Source organism: Nicotiana sylvestris, chromosome 2 (assembly GCF_000393655.2).
Source record: "Nicotiana sylvestris chromosome 2, ASM39365v2, whole genome shotgun sequence".
NCBI classification, from domain to species: Eukaryota; Viridiplantae; Streptophyta; class Magnoliopsida; order Solanales; family Solanaceae; genus Nicotiana; species Nicotiana sylvestris.
Window position 1 is genome coordinate 2,740,556 of NC_091058.1, and position 23,937 is coordinate 2,764,492.

A 23,937-nucleotide genomic window follows, 5' to 3' on the forward strand; every position below is an offset into this window, starting at 1 on the left:
ACAAAAAATACCCGTAGTATCTGAAATTACAATCATTAAATTCTTTCCTTTTTAAACCCTTTCCAATTAACTCCACTTCCTTTTCTACCCCCTTTCCATTTTATTTCTGGGTTTTAAAATCTTTTTCCCTCTCTCCCGATCTGGTTCTTGTTATGGCAAGATCCAATCGGATGAGCTGATTTTCCTGTACATGAAATAAATGGACATAAGGAAGTTCAAGTCAAGACTCCAGTAGTTTCATCCAGTTACAGTGAGACCAGTACACACGCCTTTCCTAAAATTGGATTTTATCCCCTTTTCTGGGAAGTAGAGTAAATAAAGCAGACTTTTCTATTACTTTACACTCATTCTGTACCCTGTGTGTTGATTCAGAATCAATGATTCTTGGTCGCTCGAGTTTGTGAAGAGTCCAACGCTTGAAACTGTAGATCTCCAATCAGGTACCTCTTAGTACTTGTTTTGTTCTTTGCATAGTAGAAAGCTTCAATGCACATATCCTGTTTGTAAGTTGTTCTCAACGACTAAAACCCCCAAGAACTCAATTCAAACCATTTATTTTCTTGGGTGAAACATCTGTGTAATGGAGTAAGTTGTTATATCTTGTGCAATTTGAGAATGGATTTAAGTTATGTACCGTGTAAGGATTTTTACGCCATAGTGTAACTCAACCTGTTATAATAGCTATTGTCCATTTATTCTAGCTTACCAATCAATGCTATTAACTAGACTTACCTGTAATTAACTTTTAAGTGACCTGATTGAGTAAGTTTTTTTTATAATGTTAGCACATAGAGCTTAATCTCTCTAAGAATACTAAGTTTTCTGGTCAATGTGCTAATTTATTTGGTGGGATATTGAAGGATTAAGATGAAGTGGATGGGGGGCAGTGTGAGCCAAAGCATGGAAGGTTTTAGGGCGAAATTCAGAGTGGCTACGATGGTTCTACTTGCATTATGGATAGGTCTAGCTGGTCTTTATGGCATGATAAAGCCCATATCTAATGGTTGTACCATGACATACATGTATCCTACTTACATACCTATACCTACACCGGCAAATGTGTCGTCCACAAAGTACGGATTACATCTGTACCATGAAGGATGGAAAAGGATTGATTTCAACGATCATCTTAAGAAGCTTACTGGGGTTCCTGTTCTTTTTATCCCTGGCAATGGTGGTAGCTACAAACAGGCAAGTTTCTTATTTATGACCTCAAATGTTTCAAAACAGTATTTCCATCATATGCCTGTTTATTGTCTCAAATCTATACCTTGCTTGGACTTTTGGCTAAGATCAAGTGTAGTATCTATTCTTATTAGCTTTTTTTGTGTCAAATCTTCCATCTGGGAATGTTATTAGTACATTACCAATTCCATTTAGATCGAACGAGGTGTCATATGTGTGCATTAGTAATGACTCATGAAAGATGAGCAGATACAGAACATAAAATGTTGAAAGCACAGGAAAAGTCTTATATCCTTGGAACTGTTTTCTCATATGCTTCTGGCACTTTGAAAGCATAACACAAGTGACAAGTCAACTTTGATTCATGGATGCTAAAACTATATACTATAAAAAGTAATTCTACTTGTTTTAAAGACAACAAAAGTTATGTTGAAACGTTATATTCGTTTTCTCTGCAAATTGTGACTGCATCAAATTAAACCAGAAAAAAGTAGTAATTAATGAAGTCTAACTAAATGGTATATATATGTGTGAACCAATTGAACATTCTTGTTTCACATAAAAGTAAAAGATTATAATAGTGGAAATAGCTAACAAGTTATGGATCTTCCCTTTCTGTTGGGGGCTGACATCAATCAGTTGATACCAAGGCAAGCACCTAAAATGCTTATAAGCCAAAATCAGGGTGGCGTTTCAGCGTATAATCACTTTTGGTTTGACCAAGATTCTTATTATTTTATTCCTAATATTGTTTGTAATTTTGAATTACCTTTTTTGAAAGAAAATCCCTAACTTACTCTTCGTTCGTTTCCACCTTTCGTCCTTCTCTCTAATGTTCTTGCTGCGACAACTGCTGATATTGACTTATTCTAGAAAATCTGATGTGGAGGTTGCACCTGTGCTTTTTCACTAGAGTGCGCGCGCGCGTGTGTGGGGTGGTGGCGGCGGGTCCTGTGATTGAATATTAACTGCTTGTTATGTGAATGTATGTGGCATCATAAGATGAGTGCAAGACATGTCAATACATTAGTTGTTCTTGTTTTATTGGCTTTGCTCCTAATCCTTTTCAATTACTTTTACAGGTGAGATCTGTGGCTGCAGAATCTGATAGGGCTTATCAAGGAGGTCCTCTTGAACGTAGTTTTTACCAAGAAGTCTCTCAAAGTCTCGGAGAGGGAGTAGATTTTGATGTCACCAACACTCCTTTGCCCTATCAATATACATCCATGCTTGACTGGTTTGCCGTGGATCTTGAAGGTGAACATTCTGCAATGGATGGCCGAATTCTTGAAGAACACACAGATTATGTTGTATATGCCATTCACAGGGTATAGCTTTTCTTGCTCAAGTAGAATGTCTCTTTATTGGCATTAATCTGAGGGAATGCGTTGACAATCTTTATTGCGTGATTCCATAGTTTATCCAATGTAACACAGAGATGAATACAGGATGCTTTCCCGGAAAAGGGTGAAGATAAAAAATAAAAGTTGAATGTAAATACCAATTTGCTTAAGTTAATATGATTCACCTTTTCCTTTTTGTGCATTTTACTATGGTTTTCTTTCTGTAGGAAATAGACTGGATTATTTGATACTATGACAGTGACAATCTTAAAGAACTTTTTAAAGGATATCTGCAAGTCTGTGGGTTCTGATAGATTGATGATGCATGGTTAGATTTCCCATAGAACGAGAGAACTAGAATCTACGTGCTTATTCTTATCTTCTGGTTGCTTATCAACAATGTTAGTTTGATAGTTAAATAGTAGTAAATAACCCTAATCCCATATGTATTAGGAGTAGGACATGTATTATATATATAGGGCTCATTGTATCATTGTTAATAATTAATTAATAATATTTTCTCCCGTGCATTCTCACATTGTATCAGAGCGTCGGTGAGAAAATTATCGCCGTGCATCATTCCAGCGGCCTCGGGGAAGAAAGACCTTGTTGCCGTGCAATTTTCCGGCGACTTAAGAGGCTGTCTGTAACAAAAAGCCACTTTTCGTCAGTGTTGTGCAAACACCAACACCACCACGAAGTAGAATCGGACTCCGGCGATCAACCCATAAAAAATTCTCCGTCAAAAGACCCCCCACGCGCCGCCGGAAGAAATTTTCCGGCGAAGCTCCGACGCCCACGCGCCGGAGCGTGACAGTGTTTCCGGCCACTTTTTCGCGAAATTCCTTCAGGACAGCTTGCTCTCCTCACAATTCCGAGCCTACCCATCTAGTTCAAATCAAATTCCGACCACTTTGAGTTTTTTCCGGCGAGCTACAATGATTTTTCCGGCGTGAACAGTGATCCCCAACAAATTTCTGCTTTTTCCGGCACGATATTATAATGGAATTCGTATCGGAAGCCTTTAACTCACAATCCGTTGGATCCAATGCATTGAATCCCATCCAGATGGTTTCTTTACCGGAGTATATTGAGTTCCTTCTGTACAAAGCACGTAAACAGACATCTTCAGGATTAGCCTCCGTTGTTCCAACAAATAGTAGCATGACTTGTGTCTCGCAATCTTCACCTTCTGAGTCTTGGGTCATTGATTCAGGATTTCAGGTGCATCTGATCATATTTCTGGTAACAAATCTCTTTTCACTAGTATTTCATATTCTCAATCTCTTCCAACAGTCACAATGGCCAATGGGTCTCAAGCCATGGCAATTGCTATAGGTCAAGCAAGTCCACTTCCTTCCTTACCTTTAGACTCCGTTCTTTATGTTCCTAGTAGTCCTTTTAATCTTATAGCCGTTAGTCGCTTAGCCAAATCCCTTAAATCTGCTGTTTTATTTCTTGATGATCTTGTTTTTATATAGGAACGCAGTACAGGGCGGATCATTGGTACCGGACGTGAATCAGGTGGACTTTATTACCTTATCCTTGCAAAATCACATGGACTCGCATCTTGTCTTCCTCCAATAACTTGTCCCGTTACTTATTCACCAGATTTATTACATAAACGGTTAGGACATCCCAGTTTGTCAAAACTTCAGAAAATGATACCTGACTTATCTTACTTGTACACTCTAGAGTGTGAGTCATGTCAGCTCGGTAAGCATACCCGCTCCCATTTCCCGCGGCGTCTTGATAATCGAGCAGAGTCACCTTTTGCTTTAGTCCATTCAGATGTTTGGGGTCCTAGTCGGGTCAGTTCTACCTTGGGATTCCGCTACTTTGTCAGTTTCATTGGTGATTATTCCAGGTGCACTTGGATATTTTTGATGAAAAATCGATCTGAGTTGTTTTCTATTTTACAGACCTTTCACGCTGAAATTCAAAATCAATTTGGGGTTTCTATCCACACATTTCGTAGTGATAATGCCCTAGAGTATTTGTCTTCCCCATTTCAGCAATTTATGAACTCCCATGGGATTATTCATCAAATATTTTGTCCGTACACATCCTAACAAAATGGGGTAGCTGAAAGAAAGAATAGACATCTTATTGAAACTGCTCGTACCCTACTTATACAATCTCATGTTCCGCTGCGTTTTTGGGGGATGCAGTTCTTACATCTTGTTATCTTATTAATCGTATGTCATCTTCAGCTATCCAAAATCAAGTTCCATTCTTTGTCCTGTTTCCCCATGTTAGCGGAAACGTAAAAGAAAGAACACAAGATTTAACGTGGTTCGGATCAAAATAATCCTACGTCCACCGGAGAACAATTGCCCTTTTAATATTAACAAAGGAAGGGGAGATTTCCCAATTACGCTTAAGAGAATTTCTCTCTTAACTCTCTACTCACTACAATGTATTGTATTATTTTGGGATGATTTCTACAAGTGAAGGAGTGCATCTATTTATAGAGGTAAAGACCTCCTCTTGATGTCATTGGTGACATCAAACTACCTCCTCTTGATGTCATGGGTGACATCAAAGGAGGAAGCTTCCTCCTAGCATCCACACCAACTCTTTCCACCAACTCTTCCAATTGGCATGCCATTGTTGACTAAACATAAACCAACATTTTCAATCTCCACCTTGGTTTGCGTTTCGAGCGTGTGAACAACTCTGGCCAAAACTTCTAAGCTTACTGGGCAACCCCGTTGTAAGAAACAAGAAGAATCAAACCATTGTTGAACATACCACCTCCACCTAGCAACTGTTCTCTTCGGAGTTGCATCAGTTGATGCACACCCCCGCCAAGTCCTTGCAGTGTGCAAACTTAGCGAGCGGGACTATCTTGGTCAACATGTCTGCAGCATTATCGTCTGTGATAACCTTCACGACCTTGATAGTTCCCTCATCAATAACATCTCGAATAAAATGAAATCTGACATCAATGTGTTTAGTGCGCTCATGAAATCTCTGATTTTTCATTAGATGAATAGCACTCTGACTATCACATCTAAGAGTTGATTCCAGCTGAACCAAACTCAATTCCGCTACTAAACTTTTCAACCAGATAGCTTCCTTTACCGCCTCCGCTGCTGCCATGTATTCTGCTTCTGTCGTAGACAAAGCGACAATCGACTGCAAAGTCGACTTCCAACTGACGGCACTGCCAACGAGGGTAAAGATGTATCCAGTTGTGGACCTTCTTCTGTCAAGATCTCCTGCATAGTCAGAATCCACATAACCGAGAATTGAAATACCTGTACCACTTTTTCGAAAGGTAAGACCAACACCAGAAGCTCCTTTGAGATATCTCAATATCCACTTGACAGCTTCCCAATGCCTCTTTCCTGGGTTGGACATGTATCTACTTACCACACTTACAGATTGAGCAATATCTGGACGTGTGCATACCATAGCATACATAATACTACCAACTGCACTGGCATAAGGAATCTTTGACATATGCTCCACCTCATCCTCGGACTGAGGCATTTGTGACTCTGAAAGTTTAAAATGAGGAGCTAATGGTGTACTTACAGGCTTGCACGTTTGCATATTGAATCTCTCGAGAACCCTTTCAATATACCTCTTCTGAGAAAGATGTACAACATCGTCTTCTCTTGAAATCTCCATACCAAGGATTTTCTTTGCAGCTCCTAAATCCTTCATGTCAAATTCCTTACTCAATAGTTTCTTCAAAGCATTTATCTCTGTAATGTTGTTAGCAGCAATAAGCATATCATCAACATACAACAGTAAATAAATCATTGAGTTACCAGACATCTTCTTGTGATACACACAACTATCAAATGCACTCCTTGAGAATTCATGTGTAGTCATGAATGCATCAAACCTCTTGTACCACTGTCTAGGGGATTGCTTCAAACCATACAAAGACTTCTTTAGTTGGCATACGTGATCTTCTTTTCCCTCAGCTAGGAAACCTTCAGGTTGATCCATATAGATTGTCTCTTCTAGATCACCGTGTAAGAAAGCAGTTTTGACATCAAGCTGTTGAAGCTCCAAGTCAAATTGTGCAACCAATGCTAGTAGCACGCGAATTGAGCTATGCTTCACGACCGGAGAGAAAATCTCATTGTAGTCAATTCCCTCCTTTTGGCTGAAACCTTTTGCAACCAATCTCGCCTTGAACCTAGCATCTTCCACTTCAGGAATTCCCTCTTTCTTTCGGTAGACCCACTTGCATCCAACTGTCCTCTTCCCCTTTTGTCTTTTCACTAAGACCCATGTCTGATTCTTGTGAAGAGACTCCATCTCTTCAGTCATGGCTAACCGCCATTGTGCGGCATCCTTGCAAGAAGTTGCTTCAATATACGAGGAGGGCTCCAGATCTTTAATCTCTTCTTGTGCAGCTACGAACGCATATGCAATCAAGTTTGCTTGATTTATAAGGCGTTCCGGTTCTCGTGTCTGCCTCTTCTCCCTCCCCTTCGCAATTGTGTATGGTTCATTGACAGCAAGTTCTTCAACGCCTACATCTTCTGACTCATCTTTAACCTGAGTCTCTTGATCCTTTTCCTTGGCAAGCTCCACCGGAAGCTCCACCTGCTCGTTGTTCTTGTTTCCTGAAAACTCCACGGAAACTTTACGGGGATCAAGTATAGAGGATTCATCGAAGGTGACATCTCTACTAACTATAAATTTGAGTAAAGACAAACACCAAAGTTTGTACCCTTTTACTCCATCCACATACCCTACGAATATGGCCTTCTTAGCCCTTGGTTCAAGCTTTCCTTCATTAACGTGATAATAAGCTGGACACCCAAATACTCGTAAGTATGAATAGTTAGAGGGTTCACCTGACCATACCTCATTCGGAGTCTTAAAGTCAATTGCCGATGCTGGAGATCGATTGACAATATGAGCAGCAGTGTGAACTGCTTCAGCCCAAAATACTTTGGACATTTTGGCTTGTAGGAGCATACAACGAGCCTTTTCAAGAAGAGTTCTTGTTCATTCTCTCGGCAACTCCATTCTGCTGTGGGGTATGCCTGACAGTCCTATGTCTTGAGATCCCATGAACCTTGCAGAATTCATTAAACTCTTCATTGCAAAACTCCAAGCCATTGTCTGTGCGAAGATACTTGATTTTCCGCTCCATTTGATTTTCAACCAAAATCTTCCACTCTTTAAATGCTTCAAAAGCATCACTTTTTGCCTTCAAAAAATACACCCAAACCTTTCGTGAGAAATCATCAATAAAAATGAGAAGATACCTCTTTCCGCCCTTCGATGGAAGTTTAGAAGGACCCCATAAATCTGAATGGATGTAGTCTAGCACTCCTCTTGTCTTGTGTTTGCCAGTGCTGAAGCTGACCTTCTTCTGCTTCCCTAGAACGCAGTGCTCACAGAAGTCAAGCGTGCTGATCTTCTCACCTTCCAAAAGTTTACGATTGCTCAACATCTCCAGTCCACGTGCGCTCATATGACCCAGTCTCATGTGCCATAGTCTTGCCTTGTCATCATTAGATAACTGCACTGTAGATGCATTTGCAGAGCCAACAATGGTGCTTCCGGCCAATGTGTAAAGGCCGTTCTCCAGCTTGCCTTTCAGCATGACTAAAGAACCTTTAGTCACCTTCATAGTTCCTGCTTCGCTCATGTACCTGTAGCCTTGTTCATCCAGAGTACCCAAGGAGATCAAATTCTTCTTCAGATCAGGAACATGACGGACTTGTGTAATAGTCCTCACGATTCCATCATGGCAGCGAACCCGAACTGAGCCAATGCCAACTATTGCACAAGTTGCATTATTGCCCATTACTACGGTTCCTCCACTTTTCTCGTAGCTGCTAAACCAGTCTTTTCGGAACGTCATATGCAGAGTACAAGCAGAGTCTAACACCCATTTGTTTTCATAACTACTATTATTATTACACGATGTTGTTAGTACATAATCATTATCAAAATTATGTACCTGTTCAACTGTAGATGCACTCGCCTTTTCCTTGGACTTTGACATTGGGCAATCTCGTTCAAAGTGCCCCTTCTTGCCACAACCCCAACACTCTGTATTCTTCTTGTTCACACGAGACTTTGATCTGTGCTTTGATTTGGTCTTTCCCTGTTGGCTAGTCCGGCCTCTTACAAAGAGGCCACTTGCCTGGTCATCTCTATCTCCTTCAATGTGCCTCCGCACATCACTAGAGTTAAGTGCCTGCCGCACTTGCTCAAGCTTGATAGGCTCCTTGCTATACATCATTGAATTCTCAATATCACGATATCCTGAAGTCAATGAAAATAGCAAAGCACATGCAAGCGTCTCCTCCTCCCTTTTAATTCCTGCAATCTGTAAGTCCATGACAAGTTTATTAAACGCATCTAAATGATCTTGTAACGAAGTACCTGGCCCCATCTTAAATGTGTGAAGACGCCGTTGTAACAACATTCTTGTTGTCACTGATCGGTCTTGGTATAGCCCTTCTAGCTTTTCCCACAACTGTTTGGCCGTCTCTTCGGTACCCGTACTCACTTCACAAAGCACGTTAGGTGCAAGGGATAGTTGGATTGCACTCAATGCATCCCCTTCAATCTTCTCCTTGTCGGGAGCTGATATATCCGTAGGATACTTTCCGTCAATAGCATGGATTGAACCTTCCCTCCGCAGTAACGCCATCATCTGGATCTTCCAGATATTGAAGTTGTTGCGTCCATTGAATCTATCAATTTCAAACTTCATGGAACTCATATTTGCTTGTTCTTTCTCCTTGGATCGTTAAAGAATCCTGTCGCTCTGATACCAATTGTTAGCGGAAACGTAAAAGAAAGAACACAAGATTTAACGTGGTTCGGATCAAAATAATCCTACGTCCACCAGAGAACAATTGCCCTTTTAATATTAACAAAGGAAGGGGAGATTTCCCAATTACACTTAAGAGAATTTCTCTCTTAACTCTCTACTCACTACAATGTATTGTATTATTTTGGGATGATTTCTACAAGTGAAGGAGTGCATCTATTTATAGAGGTAAAGACCTCCTCTTGATGTCATTGGTGACATCAAACTACCTCCTCTTGATGTCATGGGTGACATCAAAGGAGGAAGCTTCCTCCTAGCATCCACACCAACTCTTTCCACCAACTCTTCCAATTGGCATGCCATTGTTGACTAAACATAAACCAACATTTTCAATCTCCACCTTGGTTTGCGTTTCGAGCGTGTGAACAACTCTGGCCAAAACTTCTAAGCTTACTGGGCAACCCCGTTGTAAGAAACAAGAAGAATCAAACCATTGTTGAACATGCCACCTCCACCTAGCAACTGTTCTCTTCGGAGTTGCATCAGTTGATGCACACCCCCGCCAAGTCCTTGCAGTGTGCAAACTTAGCGAGCGGGACTATCTTGGTCAACATGTCTGCAGCATTATCGTCTGTGATAACCTTCACGACCTTGATAGTTCCCTCATCAATAACATCTCGAATAAAATGAAATCTGACATCAATGTGTTTAGTGCGCTCATGAAATCTCTGATTTTTCATTAGATGAATAGCACTCTGACTATCACATCTAAGAGTTGATTCCAGCTGAACCAAACTCAATTCCGCTACTAAACTTTTCAACCAGATAGCTTCCTTTACCGCCTCCGCTGCTGCCATGTATTCTGCTTCTGTCGTAGACAAAGCGACAATCGACTGCAAAGTCGACTTCCAACTGACGGCACTGCCAACGAGGGTAAAGATGTATCCAGTTGTGGACCTTCTTCTGTCAAGATCTCCTGCATAGTCAGAATCCACATAACCGAGAATTGAAATACCTGTACCACTTTTTCGAAAGGTCATCTTTGTCCTCTGTTTCCATCCCTAAGTCTACAGGTGAAGCACTGTCTCATCCCGGATGGCGACATGCTATGATTGACGAGATGTCTGCTTTATATACGAGTGGTACTTGGGAGCTTGTTCCTCTTCCTTCGGGTAAGTTGAATGTTGGCTGTCATTGGGTGTATGCAGTCAAAGTTGGTCCAGATGGCCAGGTTGATCGACTTAAGGCTCGTCTTGTTGCCAAAGGATATACTCAGATATTTGGACTCGATTACAGTGATTCTTTCTCTCCCGTGGCTAAAATTGCATCAGTCCGCCTTTTTCTATCCATGGCTGTTATCCGCCATTGGCCTCTCTATCAGTTGGACATTAAGAATGCTTTTCTTCACGGTGACCTTGAGGATGAGGTTTATATGGAGCAACCACCTGGTTTTGTTGCTTGGGGGGAGTCTAGTGGCCTTGTTGTCGGTTGCGCCGGTCCCTCTATGGTCTAAAGCAGTCTCCTTGAGCCTGGTTTGGTAAGTTCAGCACAGTTATTCAGGAGTTTGGCATGACTCGTAGTGAAGCTGATCACTCTGTATTTTATCGACATTCTGCTTCAAATCTCTGTATTTATCTGGTCGTTTATGTTGACGATATTGTTATTATCGGCACTGATCAGGATGATATTAGTAAGTTGAAGCAACATCTCTTTCAGCACTTTCAGACTAAGGATCTGGGCAGATTAAAGTATTTTCTGGGTATTGAGGTCACTCAGTCTAGCTCAGGTATTGTGATCTCAACGGAAGTATGCCTTAGATATTCTTGAGGAGACAGGAATGACAGGTTGTAGACCTGTTGACACTCTGATGGATCCAAATTCTAAACTTCTGCCAGGACAGGGGAGCCTCTTAGCGATCCTACAAGATATAGGCGGTTGGTTGGTAAATTAAATTACCTCACAGTGACTAGACCTGACATTTCCTTTCTTGTGAGTGTGTTTATGGATTCTCCCTGTAATAGTCACTGGGATGCAGTTGTCCGCATTCTTCGGTATATAAAATCAGCTCCAGGCAAAGGCTTATTGTTTGAGGATCGAGACCATGAGCAGATCGTTGGATACTCAGATGCTGATTGGGCAGGATCACCTTCTGATAGACGTTCTACGTCTGGATATTGTGTCTTAGTAGGAGGAAATTTGGTGTCTTAGAAGAGCAAGAAACATAATGTGGTTGCTCGGTCTAGTGCAAAAGCAGAATATCGAGCAATGGCTATGGCCACATGTGAGCTAATTTGGATAAAACAGTTGCTCAAGGAGTTGAAATTTGGTGAGATTAGTCAGATGAGACTTGTGTGTGATAATCAAGCTGCTCTTCATATTGCGTCAAATCCAGTGTTCCATGAGAGAACTAAACACATCGAGATTGACTGTCACTTTGTTAGAGAAAAGATACTCTCGGGAGATATTGCTACAAAATTTGTAAAGTCGAATGATCAGCTTGCTTATATTTTCACCAAGTCCCTCACTGGTCCTCGTATTAGTTATATATGTAACAAGCTCGGTACATATGATTTATATGCACCAGCTTGAGGGGGAGTGTCTTGAGGGGGAGTGTTAGTTTGATAGTTAAATAGTAGTAAATAACCCTAATCCCATATGTATTAGGAGTAGGACATGTATTATATATATAGCGCTCATTATATCATTATTAATAATTAATCAATAATATTTTCTCCCGTGCATTCTCACAAACAGTAACACTAACCAGTAAGCATGGATGACGATACTTACATTTGCTAATAAGTAATAAGCAAGTCTGGAGAATAAGGACATAACTTACTGGGAATACATTAATGAAAAAAAATGCTGTCCTTTCAGATTGGAAGAGGTGAGACAGTTTTCTTAGAGTTGCAAGTCCATAAGTTATTCTTCAAGTGCTTCCATTGAGAAAGAGAAACCATTATTTTTGTGGGTCTGTATAACTATTTAGCAGGGAAAAAGAAAGAAAAAGAACTAATATAAGAATCTAGAAATGCCGTCTAGGATTTCACGAATCCTTGCTAAGGTAAAGCTGCATAAAGCATCAAAAGTGAAAATTGAGGAATATATCAATATGATAATACCTATGAAGTTTATGCTTTTTCTATCCTCATTGGAACAATGACTAGATGATAAGCAAAGACAGATTACTTAGCTCATATGACCAGACAGATCCAATGTTAAACATATATGTTTACAACTTTAATGCCTCAGACAATGGAAACCCCAGTAATAGCATATAGTGCAAACTTGATACTGATAAACATGCTTGGAAGTGCTGTCCAGATGGAAGTTATTTTTGGAAAATATTTTGTGTCAGGTAACTTGACTTGGTTTTATCGTCATTTACTAATTCCTTTGCCAGTAATGTAGATTAATCTAGTCTTGGACTGTTTGATACCTCTGGTACTCTAGTATTAGGCAGGGGCTTCCGTTACACATACACGACCGGTGGGTGAGGCAAGAGATCAAAAAAGAATTTTTAAGTGATGGGAGCTTGATTTGAGTTTGTTCCTTAATAATTGAAGTTTTAGAACTTCCTCATTTGAATTGATTTTGCCATCTATTGGAAAGGGTTCGTCATTTTCTACCCTTTTGGGTGCATTCTACTAGTCTAGATCTTTTATGTGCATGGTTATTGTTATTTAATAAATTCATTTCCTGGTGAAGATTGAAGACTTACAGTTCTACGTTTTATATTTCTCTCTACTTCCTTCCTGCTCCTCTTTTGCTCTGTCCCCTTTTATCGCCTTGAATTTTTCATGTCTGTGTTTCTATTTACATCTTCCTGCTTGTAGATTTTGGATCACTATAAAGAGTCCCACGATGCACGAGTTAAGGAAGGTGCTGCTGCATCTAGGAGTCCTCCGAGAAGTGTAATATTGGTTGGTCATTCCATGGGTGGTTTTGTTGCTAGAGCTGCGATTGTCCACCCACATTTGAGGAAATTTGCTGTTGAAACTGTTCTGACACTTTCTTCTCCGCACCAGTAAATTGCTCTACTCTTGGAAGGCTATTATATGGTTACACTTCTATGCTATAAATGACTAATTCTTTTTTGTGCCTTATCCAGGTCGCCTCCTCTGGCTTTGCAGCCATCACTTGGTCAGTATTATGCACGTGTAAATTACGCATGGAGGAAAGGCTACGAGGTCCAAACTTCTCGATCAGGACATTATCTCTCTGATCCAGCACTCTCTCATGTTGTTGTTGTCTCAGTTTCTGGTGGTTATCATGATTACCAGGTACTTCTTCTATTTGATTTTTTACGTTTCAAGTACATGAAGGTGAAAATCTGAATTATAATTGGCAAATAAAATTGTAAGGCTTACAACGGGTATAATTTCATTTCCCTTCTTTCCGTTCCATGCAATTCCAGTAGGAAACCGCAGTTATTAATCTTCAATCAAATATCTTTGAAGTGAATGGTTGCTGGTTACTTTTAGAGGCAACTGACTAAACGTAAAATTCTTTTTGATTGGTATATAAAATCTTTTTATGTTCAGGGGTTTAACTTAGTAACTGCCATGCTATTGCTGTTGAATGCACTGCTCTATTAGCTTGTAAAGAGAAGTAGCTCTAGAACTTATTCTCCATCTTGGACTAATGTTAACTTATAGTAGAGTCTTATTCTTTCTAGTGGTTCTATGTTTGCTAACTTTCACTTTTGACTTATCCTTAACCTTTGTCTCCATATGACGATTAAAGCATACTTTATTTAAACGGACAGACCCTTATATAATGATTTAAGTATACTTCATTTCAATGAGCCAGATAGTATCTCCGGCTGATATTTGTGTATTTTGGTCTTTGGAATTTGTACTTTCTCTTGCCCCACCAATGCCCCTTATGTGAGCTGAGCTAACAGTTACGTATTGCTTGACTAAATATTTACCATTAGCTTCAATAACTTTTCATTTTTAGGTCCGGTCAAAGTTACAATCACTTGATGGTATTGTGCCTCCTACCCATGGCCTTATGATTAGTAGCACGGGCATGAAAAATGTGTGGTTATCAATGGAACACCAGGTTATTTTGTGGTGTAATCAGCTCGTGGTCCAAGTAAGTGAAAATTTTCCCAAGAGTCCCCAATTAAATTTGTAATAGAATAGCTTTAAATTTCAACATCAACTTTTTCAGGTATCACATACTCTTCTTAGCCTGATAGACCAGGAGACTGGTCAGCCTATATCTGATGTTCGGACGAGGCGGGGAATCTTCACAAAAATGCTTCACAGTGGAATACCTCCAAATTTTAATTGGTTAAAGCAACCGCAGCTGCCCCATATACCAATCGAAAATGGAGAAGCTGAATCTGGTATTCTCAGACCAACTCTCTATATCTACTTTATTCAGAGGCACAGACACTTATAGTGTTAAAATATATAAAGATGCATTTACATGCTTACACGTGTTCTTGTATCTGGGAAACAATTTGTTGTTCTAAAAGGTGGATTGTGGTGCAGGATCTCAGCCGCACAGCATGTATGCTTGCCCCCGTAGCATTCATTGGAGTGATGATGCACTTGAAAGAGATTTATACATCGAGACAACCACTGTTACAGTTTTAGCAATGGACGGGAGGAGGCGCTGGTTGGACATTGAGAAGTTGGTCAGCTTCCTTTTATCATTTATAAAAAGTTCACATTGTGCATATCTTTCATAGGGTGCTTGCTTATGTTGTGTTTCCTATCTTCAAGACAAATGCTTGCACTCTTCTGGGAAAAGGTCATACGTAATTATTATCTGAGAGACTCCTTAACTGCTTTGATAGCTTGGATGCAGCAACCTAGAATGTGTAGCATAAAATTTGATGCTTCTTCCAGTTTATAACATATCTTACTTGCATACTCAGGGATCTAATGGCAAAAACCACTTTGTTTTTGTCACAAATCTTTCTCCATGTTCCGGTGTACGACTGCACCTTTGGCCCGAGAAAGGAACTTCAGTTTCCATGTTACCGACTAATAAACGGGTTTTAGAAGTTACATCAAAGATGGTACAAATTCCATCTGGACCAGCTCCAAGGCAGGTACTTGGTTATGTACACTGTCTTCCAAATGCTCTGTGATGTTAGTATGAGTTAGTTTGATTGAAATTTTTCCTAAAGGGTGGTGTCTTTGCAATAGGTTGAACCAGGTACTCAGACTGAGCAGGCACCTCCTTCTGCTGTATTTTGGCTGCATTCAAGGGATATGCGTGGCTTCAGATTTCTGACCATCTCAGTGGCATCTCGCCTGGTACTTGTTCACAGGGTTTCAAATATGCTTTAGATTCTGTTTAGTCATGAGACCTGCCATCTTGGGAAATCTTTGTAGGAGTTCGTACCTGTTAGAGGTTATATCCCGTCACATCTTTATAATGTGAGATAGAACTTTAATTTCTGTACTTTACCAATAAAAGTGAAAGGAACTTCACTTTCTAGCGCCAAGTTATGCAGCCTAAGATTTCAGTTCCCAATGTCCTCTGCAGAAATGCTTTATACATTTAACTTTAGTCTTTCCTTTCCAGAAGTGTCTTATTCAGCATTTCTTCCTGACCACATTCATACATCCAATTTGTCCACTGTATACAGCATGGAATTCTCTCCTTACACCAAAATATACTAATGAAACTAAGGAAGATCTTTAATGTTTTCTACTTGTTCTCACTATTCTAAAACAAATTTCTATTTCGTTCATTCCATATGCTAAAGAGACACAATGGTAATGTATACCAGTTACCTTTTTTTTTTCCACTTCCAATCTCTGCATTCTCCACCTCATGGTTGGTTCCTTCACTGTTCTTGATAGCACACATGAGAAAACAAGGGCCTAGATCTGTGAAGCAAACTTGCAACACAATAAGAGATGATTAGTATTCTCTAAATCTTTGTGCATGCAACACCAACTAACAGATATCCTCCTCTTTCTTAAATTATATGCCTTTGGAGATAGCATTCCGCACTGCCCACGAAGCGAAAAAGCTACTTCTAGAGGCTTGTTGTGCTAAACCTTTTTCAGACCTCCCTCTTTTCTTCTCTTCGTGATAACTGCTCCATGTAGTAGGTTTTTACTATTAAAAAATCGGCAAAAAAAGTCAGTATCTTCTTAAGATGCAGGTTTTGTCGTCGACGAGTGAGCTTATGCATGATTTCAGGTTGCCTTACCACTTACATGAGAGGCTTTTACTGAAAACCATAAAGATTTTAGTATTTTATTATATGGCGGTGTGCATTGTAAAAGCAAAATTGATGCGTGAGAGAATCAATGGTGTTGAAGTTCATGCCTTTCCTTCTTCCTGTTTGTTGTTTAGCCCCTGGAACTGATTACTGAGTAATACAAGGAGTTTCGAATCTCTGTTGTTTTCGGGTCTTTAAACAAGTCTTCAAGTTTTCGATGCTAGTTACATCACTTGTAAAGGTAAAAAGAAACTAGAAGGTTCTGTTGCAAATACAGAGTTCAAATTGTCATTAACCATATTAAACAATTTTTTTGGTGTATAATCTTCTGCGACTGGTTTGACGAAGCATTAACTTTCAGAACTGTATAGCTTCACCCTTTAAGTTGTTTGAATGATTGCTTTTTTTAACTGGAGATACTAAGTGAAATAGTTGCTTGTACTTCCATTTTTAATCACTTTTCTGAATAAAATATTTTCTGTACAAATGCATTGGCTATTGCAGTCATGAGTCACTACTCTTGTTTTCTTCTTAATAGTCTATCCACTTCTAGTTTTTTAAAGGATTTTTGCTAATCAAATTGTTAACAGGGGAAACACTGCAGAGAGACGCATACTAAAATGTTGAAAAAGATGTAGAATACAGGGAGAGAACCGTCTTTTTCTCTCAATGTGTTTTAAACAGAAAATTACACTTGTCTTCTTCCTTTTATGGTATAGTTGCCGACAGATCCTTTTTGCAGTACTTTATATATATTCATGAGCTTTTGCAGTGCAATGTGCAAATTTGGTCTTGGAATAAAAGTTTCAGATGGAAAGTTCTGTTTCTCTTTCCGTTGACTGTTAATTGTGCTTAGCTCCTGGGTTGCTAATTTGACTGATTAGTTCGAGCAACAATATCATGATGACTTTATGATTTTCAGGCTGTTTCAGGAAGGCCTCCACCGGCCACTTCCATGGGAGTTGGGCAATTTTTCAATCCAGAGGATGGGGACACAATCTTATCTTCTCAGTCCTTGATTCAGGCTATGTATTTTTCAAAGGTTTGTATGGGTGCATCTTACTTACTAAAAAGGGTCAAGGAAACTTTGAATTATATTTACCTTTGAATACATTATTTTTTGGGTTCAAAATTTGCAGGAGATGATGTTGAAGGAGGATCACCCTCTTGCACTTAATCTGTCTTTCTCTGTTAGCTTGGGCCTCATGCCTGTGACGTTGTCTGTCAAAACAACTGGTTGTGGAATAAGAAAGTCAGAGTTCACTTCTGATGAATCTGGAGAGATGGAAATTGACAGTAAGATTTTCTTCCTTTTAGCAAAACGCATCTTGTACTGTTTCTTTTAATCAGTAAAGCATTTTATACTCTTTTACTTGGTGTTCTGTTACTTCCCAGTCTTCCACCAGTCCCTCCTAATTCCTGTAATTATTAGTGGAATTGATGTTTGAGGAATTTCTAGGAGGGAATTTTATGTTTGAGTTCCACACCTTTTGCTAAGTAAATGCAATACCAATGTAAGAAGGTTTATGTTTTCTCACTTCCCTTTAACTGCTATTCATTCTTCCCCATTTAAGAGATCTTTGAATAGAAATTGTTGTATAATAGCAATAACTGGTAAATCACATGTATCCGGCACACTTTCAAGTTGCCACCTTCTTATATAATTGCAGACGAAGTAACCAAGTCAAAAGTAATCCCTTTAGTTTATTCAGCTGAGTTTTAATCCAACCCAATGAGTTTCTTATAGAAGATTTAATGTCTCAGTTACTGTTATTTATTTGTGCTGCTAATGTAACTTATTCTTTTGGATGTAGGGCTGTGTAAACTTCGCTGTTTCCCTCCTGTAGCACTTGCTTGGGATGTCACATCTGGTCTCCATGTTTTTCCTAATCTATTCTCAGAAACGATTCTTGTGGATTCCTCTCCAGCACTCTGGAGTTCCAGCCTAGGTTCAGAAAAGACCAACGTTTTGTTGCTGGTATTATACCAAACCCGTTAGTTTCTTGTTCCCTCAGAAAGTTGATATAGACTGCTGCTCTGTTCTTAACTCTTTCATGACTTTATTTTAATATTTTTCCATCTTATGTACAGATTGATCCACATTGTTCGTACAAAACAAGTATTGGTGTTAATGTCACTGCTGCAGCTAAAAGATTTTTGCTTCTATATTTCTCAGAGGTGAATGCAAATTTAATCCCATCTCATTGGGTCTGACAGTTTTTTATACCATGCAGCCAGAGACTTTGCTTTTCATGCGCATAATTCTTGCATTTCACTGGCGACTTTGCTTTAATACCATTTGAGGATACTGATGGGGCCGCAGAATCTCCCATTTGATTGTCACACCCAACAATTTAAATATTTCATGTTTAAGAGAATCTTCTATGTTCCATTCAGTTAGGCTACGTTCTACGTTAATCGTTATACCTCAGAAGACTAGTCCTCAATAGTCCTCCTTCCTTGCTGTTTGAGCTATTTATAACTCTTTATCTGTCTGGATTTAAGTTAAAACGTTCTTCGGCACTTACAAGTGAAGCTGATCTGTATACCTTTCACAAGTTTCAAGGTTTCAGATTTAGGCTGTGGCATGGCCTTCCTCTATAAAACCAAAATTTACCTGCAGACTCCAGTGATAAATTTCATATATACTCCACTGCAATTCATTCTTGTGGCTACTCACTCTCAGGACAATTAAAACGCCGAGGTATAATATACTTTAAATTACTCATTTACATACATAATGCCAAACTTGGAAAAGGAAACAGTAAAGCTTCATGGGTTTAGGATGCCTTTGATTTCTCATTCAATAGTGGTTTGTTTCCCAAACTCGTAAGCACTTTGTTACACAATTCATTTATGAAGAAAGAATGAAGTATGGTGTCGTCTACGATCCTTCGTCAAATAGTCAAGCGTGTAGAGCAGAACTTATTTGCACTGAGTAAATGGAATAACGAATCATATATACCTTTTCTTCATATAAATATGATTCTATGTTCATCCGAAGTCTGATCCATGCATGTTTCCTGACTGATATATCAAAACATTATCAGTGGTTCAGTTACTCCGTGCCCCTTCTTTTGTAGTGTGAATCAGGTTTGTTTGTTCGCTGGATGTCTATGTAGTTCTTACAATTGGTGTTGATCTTTTCAGCATGGTCTTCTGTCTAGGTATTGCTTCTTTGTGCATTTTCTGATTATTGGGCTCATTGTTATTTGCTGTCATGGGCCTGTGCAGATTACTGGTTTTGCAATTGCTGTTGTCCTTTTTGCTTTAATGCGGCAAGCACGGCAATGGGAGCTCGACCAGCCTATACCTTCTCTCATTTCAGCTGTGGAATCAAATTTGAGGATGCCATTGCCCTTTCTCTGTTTGGCTCTGCTACCTATCTTATTTGCTCTAGTACTTTCCTGCCTCATTTCTCTACCCCTTCCTCCAGCCATAAGCTTCATCATTGTCTCAACAATCTGTTACTTCTGTGCAAATGGAGTGGTGGTTGTGGTGATATCAGCCTCCCAATTGTTATTCTATGTTAGTGCTTCGTTACATGTATTCATCAAGAAACGGTTAGATCCTCTCTTTAATATATATACCGCATTTATGTTATTAAAGACTCCATATAAATGGTTACCTAAAATTTCAAGAAACGGTTAGTTCCGCATTTGATGAAAGTGTTGCATACCTAAAATAAATGAATTAAACAGTTACCTCTCGAACAAGGTCCTGGATTTGAGTCTGGCCACCATCCATAAACAACAAATATATTTCTATGTACTTGCAACCCTCCTACAACCCACCCCCCCCCCACCCCACCCCGGTAAAGGGAAGAAGAGAAGTAGGTCTTCACGTGAGAACTTGCGGACCTTAATAAATAAGTAAAAGTGACTACTCTCTAACATCTTAAGCTTTTTCATAAGGTAGTCACATAATTCAGCAGAAACCTTTATGACTGTAAGAAATTCATTACCAGCTGAGCTAACGGCAATATAATGTTTTGCAGGTCGCAAACTCGGGGACATAATTTCTCTTTTCTATTTGTCCCTTGGTTTCTTAATCTTTCCACTGCCTTCCTATCATCCAAGGTAAGTTTAGTTGTTACTTGCAAAAGCACAAGTTTGTACAAGGCTGGATTTGGACTTAAATTTCGGAAATGAAATTGAATGTATTCTGCATTCCTTGTTCTCTAATCTTAGTGGTTGTCGAAATTTCAATATTTAATTAAATTTTCTGCATTGTGCTTGTTTTCTTAATGTAAGTTTTCACTATTGAAACAGGTTGTCAGGATCATAAGATTCAATCCATTATTTGTTATGACACTGGTCTCTTTCACCCTAATGTGCTTCGCTCATCCAGCATTGGGTCTTCTTTTGTTGCTCCTTTCTCATGTTGTGTGTTGCCACAATGCTCTGTCGAGGTACAGTGCGAACTATATCACCCTTTCTCCACTTTTCTGTGGTGGTCTTATACTGTGTATTAATTTGGCTGGATTCTCCAGAAATTAAAACTCTGTTCAGTTGGAGCTGTAGAACTAGTGACCATTTCTTGACTATTGATATCATGGCCCTCCTGTCCAGCCGAAAGCTTTTCTCCATATCCAATATTGTGTGCTGACTCCTAACTGAATTCTGACCTATTCAGAACTTTTGAATAGATAAACATCTGACCACAAGTCATTGAAGAAAATAAATAACAAATTGAAAAGAAAATACTTCTTCCTTTTCATGGGAAAGCGTTGTGGGGAGAAGTGACTTTATTAGAGCCAAAAGCGTAAACGTCCTTCTACTATATTAGAATTTTGCCCATCAAAATTGATAGTGGGAGCAAATGTGGTGAGGAAATTGTCCAAAGCTGAAGGCTACCAGACAAAAAGCCATGAAGTCTGCTAGTTGGTTGGGTAAAAAGATGATAAAGTGAAAGAAGAAAAAGTCAATTACTTTGACCTCTTAAGTTTAGCAAAACTTAACAGACCTCCCTTCTAGTTTTAGAATTATCATAGACCCTCCCGTTGTTAATGATAGAAGTTCGTTGCATTAATTTCTGACGTACTTTTACCAAAATGGCTCTATTGTATAATGAATCTTTTAGCAACTTTAGCAAATTGGTATGATACAACAAAACCAATGCCTCAGTCTCTACTCAGTATTCACTTTCAGTAATTAAACTTATCCAAATATCTCTTTTTATCTTCCCGTAAGTTTTAGGTAAATACAATAATATTCGTGGCAAGATGTTGGGTAGACAAGTTATCATTGCTTATGAGGCCCTGTGTAATACGAAAAAAGAGGGTGGTGTGGGGAAGTTGAAATACAAAAGCAGAGGGGAGGTTTAAGATATTTCACAAACTAAAGGTAGGTGCAATAAGTTCCACTAGACCACATCACCCTGGAAAGAAAAGTATAAGGAAAGAAATAAATTAGGAAAAGTGAGATGTATATTCAAAAAGAAATCAGAAACCATAATTCTATGCTTGTACTGCATTTCTAAGTACATTTATCTTCATAAATGAAAGATGCAGCATTACTCATCAATTTTCACAATTGCTCTACATTTACTTGCCTGCTAATATTTTGATATTTTGTTATGACAAAGGTAGTCTAAAACCAACTCTTCTTGTCTGTAAACAGTTTTTTGATGGCTTCATTTCGCAGCCATACCCAGACTAAGGAGTTAATAGAATCTGGGAACAGAAGTCAGAGTGGATCTGAGCAATTCATACCCCGATATGATGGTGAAATCAACAAGCATTTCACTCAGGAGAATAATTCCAATAGTCTGGACTCGGTAAAAAGCTATGGTGAAACCCAACTAGAGATCTTCAACCATCGGCATGGCTTGCTTGTATTACACTTTCTTGCGACACTTATGTTTGTCCCTTCACTTATAGCATGGCTCCAGGTATTTTTTATCTTTCTTTAGGAGCAAGAGGTTTTTGCTACCTTACATCCATTTTTTTTTGTCATTGTCGAACCTCATTTCTTATCTCTGTGGCTCAAAAATGTTGGTTGCTCGAAATAATTGGAAGTACCATAACATTCTTTTTTGGTGTATGCGTGCACACAGAGAATGGGAATCAGTCAGAGCTTGCCATGGTTTGTGGATTCTATACTTTGCGTTGGTGTTTTGCTGCATGGTATATGTGATTCAAAGCCCGAGTTCAACTTCTTCTTGTTTCCTTTGCCGGGCATCCGAGGATGGGAGATAAACCTGAGCTTTGCCTATCTTCTAGCTGGATACTTTTCCTTTATTTCTGGCTTAGCCTTGGCTCCTTACAGAACATTTTATCCCATGGCTGCCATTGGGTTTATTTCATGTGCTTTTAGGATCATAGAGAAGAAAAGTAGGGAAAAGGGGGAAATGTACCATCGCCATAGAAAACACTCTCACAAACACTGAAAAAAATTCTCATGTAAGCAATGATTTTTCAAACAGAATCCATTGTTGTACAATGTTGCCACGTGCAGGATGTTCAGTGAGATTGTACTAATTGAACATGGCTTTGGTGCCACAATTTTGAGGATTTCTTTTATCACTTGCTGAATGTGTAATATGCCACAATTTTGAGGATTTCAGGTTGTGTTGATAGTTTGGTCTGGCTTTTATGCAATTTAATCATCATATCTATTGCAGATATCTAACGGATTAATTAAAAAAGTTTTTAAAAATAATACAAGTTTTTGAACAGACTTTTGGTTCGAGTCTCACTGTTATCTATCAACACGCTACAACAGGCTTTAACTTCTCTTCAAAAATTTTCCGTTATAATATGGGGTGTGAAATTAAAAAATAGCAAGATTTAGAAGTGGTAATTGAAAAATAGTTACAGTTTTAAAAGTAATTGAAGTTCTAACCACTTTTCATGTAAAGATAAATCTGAACGAAAATACTGTTCAAAATCCAGAAAATATTCCAGCATAATATATTAGAGTTCGAATTTTTTTACATGTGAGCTTCCAGCATAATATACTAGGTTTTCCAGTATAGTATAATATGCTGGAAATTCATACACACGTGCTTCAATCTCCAGTATATTATGTTGGAACTTTACGTGTGCTGGAATTCCAGCATAATATGCTGGAAGTTTATACATAGGTGCACCAATCTCCAGTATATTATGCTGGAACTTTCCATGTTGTGGCAAAATAGTGGCTATTTTTAAATTACTTTGCAAACGCCGTGAAAACTTGGCTAGCCTGTGCTATTTTCACTATAATATGTTATTACTATTTAACTACAAAAGCATTTTAATGCTGCGGTACCGTATACCATTTTACTAAGGGGTTGTTTGGTAGGGGTGTATAAGAATAGTGCGGAATAAGGTGTATTAGTAATGCATGGATTAGTAATGCATGTGTTAGTAATGCAAGCATTAGTTATGCATATATTATTTCTTATCTACTGTTTGGTGTGGTGTATTAAAAATTATAATGCATTGCATAATTTTTAAAAAA

At 38.9% G+C, this 23,937-nt stretch overlaps 1 protein-coding gene across 3 annotated transcripts; it reads left to right on the forward strand.

The window, feature by feature from the left end:
• On the forward strand, positions 1-23,018 carry LOC104215166 (uncharacterized). 3 transcript variants are annotated; one of them, XM_070167614.1, is made up of 20 exons: positions 1-259; positions 373-440; positions 861-1,191; positions 2,268-2,513; positions 13,131-13,321; positions 13,406-13,577; positions 14,257-14,394; positions 14,473-14,650; positions 14,799-14,944; positions 15,188-15,364; positions 15,462-15,572; positions 17,415-17,534; positions 17,632-17,788; positions 18,307-18,470; positions 18,584-18,670; positions 19,727-20,055; positions 20,490-20,571; positions 20,764-20,903; positions 22,114-22,384; positions 22,550-23,018. In XM_070167614.1, exons 3-20 carry the CDS (start codon positions 868-870, stop codon positions 22,880-22,882), a joined length of 3,366 nt encoding a protein of 1,121 aa, XP_070023715.1. In that variant the 5' UTR covers positions 1-259; positions 373-440; positions 861-867; the 3' UTR covers positions 22,883-23,018. The 3 variants fall into 3 exon arrangements, with proteins under 3 accessions (XP_070023715.1, XP_070023716.1, XP_070023717.1); XM_070167615.1 differs by having other exon boundaries at positions 1-250; XM_070167616.1 differs by having other exon boundaries at positions 1-440; positions 22,138-22,384.
• The last annotated feature ends 919 nt before the right edge of the window (positions 23,019-23,937 follow it).

Coding starts and splice junctions, on each gene's coding strand:
- LOC104215166 (XM_070167614.1), top strand. CDS start 868: ATGAAGTGGATGGGGGGCAGTGTGAGCCAAAGCATGGAAGGTTTTAGG. Junction 15,573..17,414: donor TCTCAGTGGCATCTCGCCTG/GTACTTGTTCAC, acceptor TATGATTTTCAG/GCTGTTTCAGGAAGGCCTCC. Junction 18,471..18,583: donor AGACCAACGTTTTGTTGCTG/GTATTATACCAA, acceptor TCTTATGTACAG/ATTGATCCACATTGTTCGTA.